The 13,726-nt window shown below is 35.8% G+C and overlaps 1 protein-coding gene and 1 non-coding gene across 2 annotated transcripts in view; both read left to right on the top strand.

The window, feature by feature from the left end:
• The window catches only part of LOC144252802 (DNA polymerase alpha catalytic subunit-like), a 54,874-nt gene that overhangs the window by 39,677 nt on the left and 1,471 nt on the right, over positions 1-13,726 (top strand). The window contains 9 exon segments of the mRNA XM_077794910.1: positions 503-619; positions 1,858-2,033; positions 4,843-4,972; positions 5,457-5,580; positions 7,655-7,750; positions 9,536-9,590; positions 9,592-9,649; positions 11,986-12,135; positions 12,562-12,684. Coding sequence (XP_077651036.1) covers positions 503-619; positions 1,858-2,033; positions 4,843-4,972; positions 5,457-5,580; positions 7,655-7,750; positions 9,536-9,590; positions 9,592-9,649; positions 11,986-12,135; positions 12,562-12,684 — 1,029 coding nt within the window.
• Positions 8,695-8,827, top strand: LOC144252806 (small Cajal body-specific RNA 24). Its single transcript, XR_013343062.1, has one exon.

Genomic DNA, 13,726 nt, shown 5'->3' on the forward strand with positions numbered 1-13,726 from the left:
ATTAAGTTTCTAAATCAGTAGGGGTTGAACTCAGGTTTTAAAGAAGCCAAATGCAGTTCCTGAATTTTCTAAGAAGTTTTTTGCAAACTCCTACAACACAAGCAGGTTTTCTGTTTTTAAGGAAGCAAAATTGAATTGTTTGAATACAGCTTTTAGTGATCATGTAAAAGTATGGGATGTTAAAATTTACATTTGCTTTTGAGATTGTGAGGCATGCACTGCAAATTAAAAGAGATCATATGAACCTTGCATCAATTAGTATGAAATAAAGTTTAATTCAAGCAATCTGCTTAGCAGCCTTGTTAATGTCAAGGCTAATGAATGCTGCTGATGAATAAATTCCTGAAGAAGAAAGGACCCCCAATCGGAGGTAAGCTCACGATGTGATGTCTTCAATTAGAGACCAGAAAAAGAAAGGGCAAAGAAATTCTGTGTGTTTGAAGGTAAATCATCTAATTTGCATTTGTTATAATGTTATTGGCTGCCTCCTTTTTCTGCCTAGGGTCATAATATTTATGGGTTTGAACTGGAAGTGCTATTGCAGCGAATTAATGTGTGCAAAGTTCCTCACTGGTCCAAGATAGGTCGTCTGAAGCGATCCACCATGCCGAAGCTTGGGGTAATGGTAGTTTTGAAAATCTTATTTCTTTTATTTGCCATTTTTTTATTGGGTACTTACCAAGAAAGTACTATACTTTTTTGAATAGGAATTGATTGTCTTATAGGAACTTCAGTACATTTTAACTTTGATACCAAATGTCTTTTCCTTGGAATCCAGCATTTTACTTGAAAAAGCCACTGGTCATTTTTTAAATCAATGATTGGAATCTAGAAATAGTAAAGAAAGACAGCACATACATATTACTTTTACTTCAGCATTCCTAAAGTGATAAGCCTTAGGGTAGGGTTGCAGGGTTCAGAATTCATTGAGTATTATCATTCAGGAAGATTGGAAGAATGAATGGAAGGGAGCTAATGTGAAATATAAGAAAGCAGTGAGCTATGTGCTTTCTTATGTAGTTAGCCTCTCATAGCAACTTCAATTTCATTTTGTAGACATTCACACAGGTCTAGTAGGGGAAGAACTGAGATTTGAACCCAGATCAGTCTGACTCTTTTAAAGCCTATGTACTTTTTATTCTGCTTGCTTGCTTCACATGTGGAGAGGTTTTGGTCGTCTTTGTATGAAGCACCTTCTTCCTAACCCTGATACTGTTCAGAGATTGAAGTCTTATTTTACCTAAAGCTTACAAATAAAATCAGCATGCTATCTCATCAGAGAACTTAGGAATCTGTCCCTTTTATAATGATCTCTTGAGGATTCTGCTGCTGCTCTCTGCTATCAGAGTTGGGACTCTTACTCTTCTTTTTCTGTTCATATCTTTAAGGTGAAGAGGTTATTATTACTTATTGTAAACATTTGCTTATCTCACCCCTTTTTCCCTTCATACTCCCTTCAGACTTTTCTGAATATGGAATCTTCTCAGTGAGGTATACCCCAACCAGTCTATACCTGTAGGTATAGTCCCCCCAAATTCCTTATCCCTCCTACCCAACTCTACTTTTCCCCTTTGCCAGAAACTTATTAACTCCTAAAACTATATACTTTCTTATTTATGTTATTCATTTAATATATACAATAAAAATAAAGTCAGGATTCTTAGTTTTTTTTTTTTTTTTACTTTGTTCACTGCCATATCCTTAGAATAGTGTCAATCAGATACATGATAAATGTTCAAAAATTTTCATTGATAAATGGAAGAATGAGAATTTTATTTTTGTAAATTTTGAGGTCAACCTCAAAGTAGGATAGCATGGAATAATCATGGGACTTGCTTTTTGTCCTCATCTTTGTAGGGCCGGAGTGGATTTGCTGAAAGAAATGCTACCTGTGGCTGAATGATCTGTGATGTGGAAATTTCAGCAAAGGAATTGATTCATTTCAAAAGCTACCATTTGTCTGAACTTGTTCAACAGATTCTGAAAATGGAAAGGGTTGCAATTCCAATGGAAAATGTACAAAATATGTACAGGTATGATCCCAGATTCTTTAGAATCTGTCTATCTTGAAATTAGCAATAGAAGGATGCCACTACTATCCTTAAGCTATAGGGACCTGTGCCATGGTACCATGGAGCAGAACATTGTCTTTATGTCAGCACCACCATGTCCATTACTTCATAATTTGAACTAGTTTACTTCTTGAATTATTCTAATTTGATCTGTTTATGTCCATCTCCTTCACATTTTTTAACACTACCTTGATGTTTCCTATTGGTAATTTGGAAATTGATATGAATTTAGAGTTTGTCAATTCTTTCACTTAATTTTTAAATATTTTTTAGTCATTGATGTACCTTTATTATTTATTTATTTATTTACATGTGGTGCTGAGGATCGAACCCAGTGCCTCACACATGCTAGGCAAGTGCTCTGCCACTGAGCCACAACCCCAGCCCCATTCTTTCACATAATTAATGAGATATTTTGGAAATACAAAAAACTGAGCAATCACTAAGCCATTTAGAGATATTACTTGCTTGTTTTTAAAGTAAGGTTTCTGCTACTTCTCTAGCTATTTTTTCATGTTTTCCTACCTGTTTCTCCAGAGTTCTTGGACTACTGCTCTCTTTTGACTTTGTATCCTCTCCAAGTAATCTCATTGTCTTGAAAATTTAAATACCATATGGGGGCTGATGCTCCTCACTGTGTTTATTCAGTTTTGAATTTTCCCCTACATTTCAGATTCATGTAATCACTTGATGTTTAATATGAACCTTTAGTTTGTTCAGAACTGAGATCTGATCTTCTCCCATTGTCTTTCTGTAGTCTTCCCTTACTAAATTAATGATACCTCTATTTTTTCATTACCATTGTAAGCCTTCAGTCATCTTCTCCCCTAAATCTCTGAGGCTTCCTTGGTTCCTCTCTCTGATATCCTACAGTAGATCCATTAGGTAATTCTATCAGCTCTTCTAAATATATCTAGATCTGACAACATCTTTTCACCTCCATTGACCCTACCCTGGTTTAGGCCACCATCCCCTTCCCCCTGAATTGAAGCTGTCTTAGTCTGTTTTCTGTTGTTTATAATGCAGTACCACAGACTGGGAAAATTATAAAGAAAGGAGATTTATTTTGACTTGTGGTTCTGAAGGTCTAAGCTTGAGGAGCTGCATCTAATGATGATCCTCTTATTGTCAGAGTCCTGAGGTGGTACAGTGTATCACCTGGTGAGAGGCAGAGAGTGAATGTGTGTATCCTTAGCTTTCTTTTTTCTCTTCTTATAAAGCTACCTGCATTCAATCATGGGGGCTCAAAGCCCCCACTTTAAATACTTTAGTATTTAAGTTTCTACCCTCATAATATTTCACAGTGGGGATTAAATTCCAACATGAGTTTCAGAGCGATAAACCATATTCAAACTGTAGCACTGGGTCTTATATTGCCAGTCTCCTTGGTTTTGCTCTTGCTCCTTCGTGGTTTATTTTTAATCCAGGATCAAGGTTATCCTGCTGAAATTAAAGTCAGCTCAAAATCTCCCATTGACTGTTCATTTGGAGTAAAACTGGATTTTATTTTGGCTTATGAGGTCCTATGCACTGTATCTCTATGCTGTTGACTGTCTTCTGCTCTCACTATCATTCTCTCTCATTCAGCCATATTTATGTACTTCCAGGTCCTGAAACTACCATATATGAAGTAAGCATATATTGCATGTTTACTGTGCACTAGGCACTGTCTATAACCAGCTCAGAGCATTGGAATGCTCTTCTGACTACCTGGATTGCTCTTCCCTCAGATACCTTTCCATAAGGCTTGCTCCTGTGTTAGTCAGCTTTCTATGCTGTATCAAAATTTCCTGAGAAGAGCAACTCAAGGGAAGATTTATTTTGGCTCACAATTTTAGAGGTTTCATCTGTAGTTGGTTGACTCTGTTGTTGCATTTAGGCTTGTGCGTTTAAGCACTGTTGGATTCAGTGCTTGCTTGGGGTAGTTGTTATATGATAATGAGTCTAAATGCAGAACATGGTGGGGAACACATGGGGAGGAGAGAGTGAAAGAGAAAGAGAAGTATACCCTCAAGGGCATCCCCCCACTAGGACCACTTCTTAAAATGTTTCTTCCACCTCCCAAACCCATCATGGATGAATCATGCTATAATCGTTATAATCCAGCTACCTCCCAAAGGCCCCACCTCTGAACAGTACTGTACTGGGGATTAAGCTTTCAACACATGAGCTTTTGGGGGTCATTTCAGGTCTAAATCATAACACTTGTTCACCACTTCCAGGTCTTTATTTTCAATGAAGTTTTCTCTGGTTCTCTAACTAAAAGTTCAATCTCTGTTCTTTATATTTTATACTGTCTTTGGGGCTTAACTTTTTCTCTTTAACACTTTGCATTATATAATATACTACATATTTAATTTATTTTTATTTTTTAAACTCTTGTCTTCCCCATGAGGATTTAAACTCCACGAGGATAGGACTTCCTGTCCATTTTGGGTATAGCCAGTGCCTAGTGCATAGTAAACATGCAATATATGCTTGTTTCATAGAATGAATGAAAGGATTCAGTGATTTTCAGGTATGCAGTTATTAACACATATGAATTTTTTTGTGGAATTTTTTTGTGCTTAGAGAAGGGCACTGGGATCAGTGGTATAAATGAATTCCTAATTACATACCGACCTTCTTTTAAATTGTTTCCAAAGGCAAGGTGCTGTTGCTCTGAAGTTACTTACACCAAAAATTCCTTGGAAGATTTTATGAAGTTCTGATTATAGTTATTGTTTCTTTTAATTACTTGATTCTGTTTCATTCTTACTTTTCTGTACAGTGAATCTTCTCATCTGTTGTACCTGTTGGAACACACCTGGAAAGATGCCAGGTTCATTTTGCAGATCATGTGTGAGCTAAATGTTCTTCCATTAGCATTGCAGATCACTAACATCGCTGGAAACATTATGGTAAACCTAACTTAGAAAGGGGGAAAAAGCATTTCCTGTTGGATTCAGTGCTTGCTTGGGGTAGTTGTTATATGATAATGAGTCTAAATGCATGCTTATAAAATGAGTAACTTGGATTCTGAAAGCTGGGCATCTTTTGTAAAAGGAAAAACTGGTTGGGAGAAGGGGAGGAATGCCAGGTGCAGTGTGCTGAAATTTGGGTGAACATAAGGATCATCTCTCTAACATCTGGATGTGTCTGGTGGAATGGTCCTTTTGGGAGTAAGGAAATAGCCAAGTTGTTAATAATTTAAGCTGTCTCTTTTATAATACTTAAAGAAAATGTTAGAAATAATTTACTACTTTCCCCCCCAAAAAAGCAGCCTTTATTTTAGTAGTAGTTTTGAAGGAGGTATCTTGATAAAATTAAAATTAACTAACTCAAAGTTGTTTTTGTTTGTTGTGATTTGGAGCTCAAATTGTAAAAAGAATTTCTATTTAATAGTCCAGGACACTGATGGGTGGACGATCTGAGCGTAATGAGTTCTTGTTGCTTCATGCATTTTACAAAAACAACTATATCGTGCCTGACAAGCATATTTTCAGAAAGCCTCAGCAAAAAATGGTGGGTCCAAAATTACGTAGTATTTTGCTTTTCTTATTCCTCCTTTTTAATTACCTAGATAGCTTTTTTTAAAAAATTGCTGCAATAACATCTGCCTCTAGAATAATCCCCTGTGTACTAGAAATCATGTCAAGTTTGTTCCAGTGGGTTTGTGTGGCTTCCTTCTCTACTTTTTTCTGTACAGACAAAATTATTTGTGAAATATGAAATTCTTAAAGGTGGAATTAGACCTTTTTGGTAGATAGCTACACATGGAAAATGTTTTGTCACTTAACCACTATCCAAAGCTTAATGTCAATTAAACCTTTAATTTCCTTAAACCAGTGAGCTTTTATTTTTATGTTGCATTTTTTCTGTACAGGTTTAATATCTGTAATCTAAAATGTTTGAAACTGGAAGCGTTTCAGATTTTGATTTTTTTCCAGATTTTGGAATATTTGCATTTTTGTAATGAGGTATCTTGGGGATGTGATTGAAGTCTAAACACAAAATTGTTTTATGCCTTATATAACATCCTGTAGTAATTTTATACCATATTTTTAGTGTACCTGTGTTTTGACTGTACCCTGTTACATGAAGTGGGGATTTTGTACTTGAATAAGGCATCATGTTGGTACTCAAAATGCTTCATATTTTTTTAAATATATTTTTTAGTTATACATTGACACAATATCTTTATTTTGTTTATTTTTATATGGTGCTGATGATCGAACCCAGGATCTCTCACGTGCGAGGCAAGCGCTCCACCACTGAGCCACAACCCCAGCCCCTGTTTCATATTTTTGAGCACTTCAGATTTTAGATTTTCAGATTGGGGATACTCGGTTTGAACTAGTATGATTATGAACACTACAATCAGGTTTCTGAAGTGGCCTCCATCATATTGGGGCTAAAACTTTAGCTACTGTTCTATCTATTGATGGTAAATGATACAGAATGGAAATTTAATGTTGAAAGTGTGATTAAGGTGGCTGGGGATGTGGCTCAAGTGATAGCACGCTTGCCTGGCATGCATGCAGCCCGGGTTCGATCCTCAGTACCACATACAAACAGAAATGTTGTGTCCGCCGAAAACTAAAAAATAAATATTAAAATCCTCTCTCACTCTCACTCTCTCTTTAAAAAAAAAGTGTGATTAAAGTTCTTGTATTTGCTTGTTTTATGAACCTTACCAAAATTAATAGTGAATATTAATTTAGAACTATTTAATTTATCCAGAAGCATTAAATGTGGGCCATTAGTAAACTACACAGGAATGGATTTTCATTATGTGGACATAGTTATTTTAAAGTGTCCATATTAACAATGAGAGTGAGCCAGGTATCGTGGCATGTGCCTATAGTCCCTGTGCTACTTGGGAGGACACAGGAGAATTCACTTGAACTTAGGCATTTGAAGTCACCCTAGGCAGCATAGCAAAATCCCATCTAAAAAAAAAGCTGGGGTGTATTGGTGCATGCCTATAATCCCAGTGGCTCAGGAGGCTGAGACAGGAGAATCATGAATTCAAAGACAGCCTTTGACAGCATTGGCAAGGCACTAAGCAACTCAGTGAGACCCTGTCTCTAAATAAAATACAAAATAGGGCTGGGGGTGTGGCTCAGTGGTTGAGTGCTCCTGAGTTCAATCCCTGGTACCACCTACCCCCCCCCCAAAAAAAAGAGAGAGAGAACAATAATACCTATGTGAAATACTGTAGTTTTTTTTACATCATGAATATTAGAGTGATGAATTTAATAGGACCCGTTTACAATTACAAATTCTGTATAATATGAAAAGTTGTATTTTTAATAATCATGAATTAAAAATATGAACTTTCTATGAGTTCAGAAATATTTAAAATAGAACTTGCATAGATTCTGAGATATAGCATTGCTTAGGAAACTACCATGCTTGGCATTCATTTTGATTCATGAACATATTACAATAATTGTATTTTCCCATAGGTAGGACCACTAACTAAAAATAATGTTGGTTAAAACTAAGTACTGTTATTGAAAAAGAGAGAATGGTAAGACTTCCTAATTAATTAATTAATTGCTGGCTGATTAAGTTATCTTTCATTTGACATTAGAGAGATGAAGATGAAGAAATTGATGGAGATACCAATAAATACAAGAAAGGGCGGAAGAAAGCAGCTTATGCTGGAGGCTTGGTTTTGGACCCCAAAGTTGGTAAGATGAGACCTTGGATTGGTTTACTCTGGGCGTTAAGGGTTTTTTTTCAGGTATAGCTAGACCTGTATTGGATCTTGGAAGTCAGCAAGTAGATAAAAATAAGATCATAATGATCTTATTTTTATCTTGTATGTTGTGCAAATCTTGTTTGCCAGTCAGCTAATATGGAATTAATGTGGATTTTTCTGCTATTCTAATATAATTTTTATTTATATAATTTTTACATATCTTGAAATACTGTTTTTTTTTTTTTTTTACTTTTTCTAACCACTTAAAAATGTTTCTTAGCTTATGAATGATACATAATAGGCAGTTAGCTGTGTTTGGTTTGTGCATGCTTTGCCAACCCCTGGTCCGGTGTAGAAGCTATGTGTCCTGCAATGGGAGTACCTCTCCCTTCTTCCCTCCATTCTGTGAGGGTAGGTTCTGCCTCTGCCAGTATGCTAGGACCAATTCATTTGGCCAACAGAGTTAAATACAGATAATAGCCACAAAATCGAATTTTAACAGGAGAATAACTTTTCCTTGTCAAGAGTGGCAAAGATAGTGTTTTGTGGTAGAGCTAGAAAGGATCTTATTTTTAAGCCGTTTTGACCATTTTTAAGTGTACAGTTCAATAGTAGTGTTACACATATTCACATTGTTGGACATAATGTGAATTTTATCAAGTAATTCACTCTTGAGTAGGAGACATTTTTGACAAAATTGGATGTATTATTGGTTGGAGTCACATGGAACAGTAATACTTTGGTGTTACATTTGGACTTGAATGCTGACTATGTGATCTTGTGTTGCCTGTTGAACATCTATAAGACTCGTTTTCTTCTTCTGTAAAATGGACATAAGAATAATCTACTATAGAGGGATTTAAGGAATAAATAGAATTGTTTGACACAGGGTAAGCTGTCCATAATATATGTTTATGGTTATTGTCTTAATACTGGACATTTATTATTTTTATTCAGTTTCTTCTCAAAGTGAAGGAAACTCTTTGTAAATGTCCTAGAGAAATATAGTAGCTTTCTGTTCACCTTTTGTAAGCAAAAAGGGTGGATCGTTCCACTACTGACATTCATATAAATATTTCTTATCTGGTTTTCAGCACAGTTCATGTACAGGTAAATGTGCTACCCATTTTATTGTTTGAAGGTGTGTTTGTAAATATATATATATATATATATAATGATGGTGAAGCTGGGAGTGGATATCCACACACTTACTGGTGTTTTTTTTTTTTGTTTTTTTTTTAAGAGAGAGAATTTTTTAATATTTATTTTTTAGTTTTCGGTGGACACAACATCTTTTATTTTTATGTGGTGCTGAGGATCCAACCCAGCGCCCCGTGCATGCCAGGCGAGCGCACTACCGCTTGAGCCACATCTCCAGCCCCTGGTGTTTTATTTGGTGTTGGGTGGGAAGGAATGCTTGCTTGAGGGAGAATTTAGCAACATTCTTTTGGAAGTAGATATGATCTCTCTCCAAAATAATTGGCCCTGAGTGGTGTTTTCCCATAATAATGGTATATTTGGGGACTGTTGGGGAAGGACTGGTTCAAGCTGGTTTCATGGGGAGACAGATGTTTTCATCAATCTTTTGTGATCTGGGCTTTCACTCTAATCCAATCATTTTATGGTGTGATAGTCCACTTCTGTCTCTTTTGTCTGCTTTATAGTGCTGAAGAGTAAATGGTTTCTATTACACTTTTTAATAGAGTACTTCTAATATGTTTTGACAGTGTTTTTCTTTAGACTTTTTTGACATTATGTGACCTTTTTATTTCAGGTTTTTATGATAAGTTTATTTTGCTGCTGGACTTCAACAGTTTATACCCTTCCATCAAACATTTGTTTTACAACAGTGCAAAGCGTTGTTTCAGAGACACAGAAAGTTACAGAGGTTTGTCTTTAACTGGGGTCTCTTGAAATTAGGATTAAAAGTATTGCTTAAAGGAGGAGGAGAACCAAAGGAGTTAGTGTTGTAGTTTTTCTTTTTCTTCTTTATGCCTTTATTTTTATGTGGTGCCAGGGATCAAACCCAGTGCCTCACGCATGCTAGGCAAGCACTCTACCACTGAGCCACAACCCCAGTCCCTGTAGTATTTCTTCTTAAAGGATATATTAATTATGTCCTTAGTTATCAAAAAGAGAGGTTGTCCAGAAAGAGATAAACTGGTTCAGTATCTTTTTAAAAGTAGTGTTATTGAGGTATAATTCACACACATTACAGTCCACATAGCAGTCCTGGCGTTTAGATTATTCAGTTTGTAATCATTACTATGTTCATCTTTAGGACATTTTTATTATTTCCCAAGGAAACATTTTACTATCATATCCCTCCCCCCATTCCTCCCAGCTCTAGGGAATCACTAATCTTCCTGCCTATATAGATTTGTGTATTCTGGACATTTCATATGAATGGAATCATACAACATGTGGTCTTTTGTATCTTACTTTGCACATTATTTTCAAGGTCCATCTGTGTTGTAACATGTATTGATACTTCTATTTTTTCTTTTATACCTCCTGTTTGCTTTCCTTCCTTCTTTCCTTTGTCCTCCTTTCCTTCCTTCCTTCTCTTTTTTCATAGCAGAAGATGCCTATTTGCCCTCTAGCTTCTTAATTTACATGTTTTTTAGTTCCAGCCACCTGCCCAGGAGCTGTTTTTCATTTCCAATTCCATATTCCCAAAAAAGAGAATCTAATAGGCTTGCCTAGGTCAGTGAGCACCTCTGGTCCTATCACTTGTGACCACAGGAGTGGGTTCACAGAGTACAAATCTGGCTGTTAAAGATGAATCTTTCTATGGAACTAGAGGGTAATCTTACAGAGGTGGTATTGGGTAGACAACCTCCCAAATAGTGACTGACTTTGATTAATGTTCTTTGGGCTTTGTCCTACTACTGTACCAGCACGTGGTAATTATCATTATCCAGCCCTTTTCCCCAACTGCTGACCAGCAGTGTTTTGTTTATTTGATCTTTTCAATTTGGATTTTGGATATATAACAGAATCCTTTCAGAGTAGAAGGACTTTAGAAGTCACCTAAGAAGTATACATGTAGCTATTAATGGATTCTGTATCATTTTCATGTACTATATTTTATCTTCAGATCAGTTAGTGTCACATAGGTAGTGATGGTGAAGCTGGGAGTGGATTGCAAATTTTTTGACTCCAGATTGTTTCAAGTTTACTTTTCATTTGACTTTCATAGTTGCTGTAAATAAATTGGAATGTGTAGCAAGATCTTTTTAATAGGTCTGCTATCATCATGTGCTATATTGGAAAACAATAGGTCCCTGCTACTTTTCTAAGAGTGTTCATTTACAGATATTGATCTTTATAAAATTAGATACTTTGTAAAGGCTGGCTTATCAAATGGCATTGACTTGACATACTTTAAGCTAAGAGGTTTATTTTAAATTTTGTACCTTTGAAAGGGCAAATGCATCTGGCTTTTCTTTGTAGCCTGTTAATAGAATTAATGGAGACTTGAGAAAAATGGTCTAATTCTTTCCCTGCTTTTTCCTGCTGTAAATTTTAATATAAGAAGACTGCTGGTTGCTTTTTGAAAATGTTGCTATTCTTCTGCCAATTGTAAAGCAATTTATAGGTAAAAAGTATAACATCAGTGCTAAGGAATATATTTGTATTAATTTTTAGAAATGTCATGGCCTATTTAAATGTGCTTCAAATTCTTAAAAGAAATTTGCTAGTTTAGTATTTAGCTTTTTATTTTTAGTCTAAAACATTTACAATAATTGCTATGATTCTCCATAGTTTTAAATTTCTATAGCATTTTGTTTGGTCGTACAAATGCTTTAAAATGGTAGTTTAGCTGCTGGTTATTTTTTTTAAATCCTAGAAGTCTGTCTGAGCGTTTGTATTTTAAAAGCAATTTCCCCAAACATGTTGCTCCTCAATCTTGTTGAAGAGGATGGTAGCATGTGTAAAAACCCATCCCTTTAAATGAAATCAAAATTTGTGAGTAACTACAGGGGTGGGAGATATTGGGAATGACAGGCTGATAGAACACGGGTGGGAGGAAGGTGGTAGTGGGAAGGGCCATGGTCTGCAATCTGTTCAACTCTTTCTTAGGGAACGTTAATCTTTACTCATATAAGAAAGAAGCTTTTAAAGATGTGATCATGGGGTAAAGTGCCTACCAAATATTATTTTAGAATTTTATTTTACTGAAGTTTTACTCTCTGAAAATTTCTGTTGTGTGTTTATCAGGATGGAGAACAAGAACAGATCCCTGAGTTGCCAGATCCAAGCTTAGAAATGGGCATTTTGCCCAGAGAAATCCGGAAACTGGTAGAACGGAGAAAACAAGTCAAACAGCTAATGAAACAGCAAGATTTAAACCCAGATCTTGTTCTTCAGGTATATTTTTTCACTAAGAGACGTCTGAATGAAAATTTCAGCTTTTACAATTTGATTATTTAGGAATAGTATATAATAGTACAAACACTCAAGATGCTATGGGCAAGCACATGTGCTTATTTTATTTGTGGGTAAGTTGCCATTCAAAAACACTAGACTGCCTCAGAATAGGAGGTACTTCTATCTGCAATGGATGTATCTGTGCAAGATCTTTCTGAATTCTGGAAACTTTGGAGTCTATATATGCTTGCTTCCAGGAGGTTAGGGCATCATAGACCTTGGAAGACAGAGTATTTTAAGGGCTCTTTTTATTTCAGGGATATTGAGGGGTTCTTTTTCTCATTGGTGATCTAGAAAGATACCTAATGTAATTCTTAAGCATCTGCAAATATTGTTGTTTGTCTTTCGTCCTTGTGTGGCCTGCAGTATGACATTCAACAGAAGGCTTTGAAGCTCACAGCGAACAGTATGTACGGTTGCCTGGGATTTTCCTACAGCAGATTTTACGCCAAACCACTGGCTGCCTTGGTGACATACAAAGGAAGAGAGGTAAATCATGTAATCATATTCACATCTCTAAATATTAGAGTATTTTTAACTATATATTTTGTAGTGTGGGAGAGACAAGTTTGCTCCCTAGTTATCTAGATTTAAATACCCACTTTTTAGAAAAAGTTTAAGACATAGGCATTTAAATAAAAATTTATTCATTCATGGGTGGGGGGTAATTATTGAACATCTATGTGCCAAACTTTGTTCTAGTCACTGGGGATAGAGAATTAAGCAAAAATATAGGTATCTGTTATTGTAAAGCTTGTATTCTTCCTAGGATGATGGGGGCAGGGAGACATGTTTTTGAGGCCTGGGCTATTATGAAGAAGATACTTTAGTTAAACAAACAGTAATTAAATGAATACACAAACATTAAAAAACTAAGATATTAGGACAGAAGTAAATGCTCTGCAGATAATTAAAACAGGGCAGTGGCCTAGAGAATGTTTATATGACTAGTTTAGATTGGTCAGGTTAGGCCTTTTTTGAAGAGGAAACATAAGGGAGCTAGTTTTTGGTACCGAGTTTAACTATCGGTATTTGTGAGGGAAAGGTGGGAGTCAGGAGGAAAGCCAATGTAGCCTTTTACTAAAGGATTAAGAGTTCCTTCTTGTATGTGTTGCCTTTGAGATGAGTAATAGATCTCCAGGCATATTAAGCAGGCAGTTAATTGGGTGTGTAAATTCAGAATTCCAGGAGTATGTCAGGCTGGCTTTATGTGGATGGAGAGTATCTGCTTTACAATGATAGACCAGATACCAAACACATTTTAGGTACTATGACTTTATGAACACTATAAACTTCATCTGTTTAGTACTATGTACATGATTATTTTTGATTTGTAAAAGAATAGTTATGGTAAATATTAAATTCATTTGACTCCATTAAACTGCTATTTCCTGTCAGTGAATGTAAGACTACTCATTCTTTTTTTTTTAAAGAGAGAGTGAGACAGGAGAGAGAGAGAGAGAGAGAGAGAGAGAGAGAGAGAGAGAGAGAGGAGAGAGAATTTTTAATATTTATTTTTTTATATTTTTAG

Source organism: Urocitellus parryii, unplaced genomic scaffold (assembly GCF_045843805.1).
Source record: "Urocitellus parryii isolate mUroPar1 unplaced genomic scaffold, mUroPar1.hap1 Scaffold_59, whole genome shotgun sequence".
NCBI classification, from domain to species: domain Eukaryota; kingdom Metazoa; phylum Chordata; class Mammalia; order Rodentia; family Sciuridae; genus Urocitellus; species Urocitellus parryii.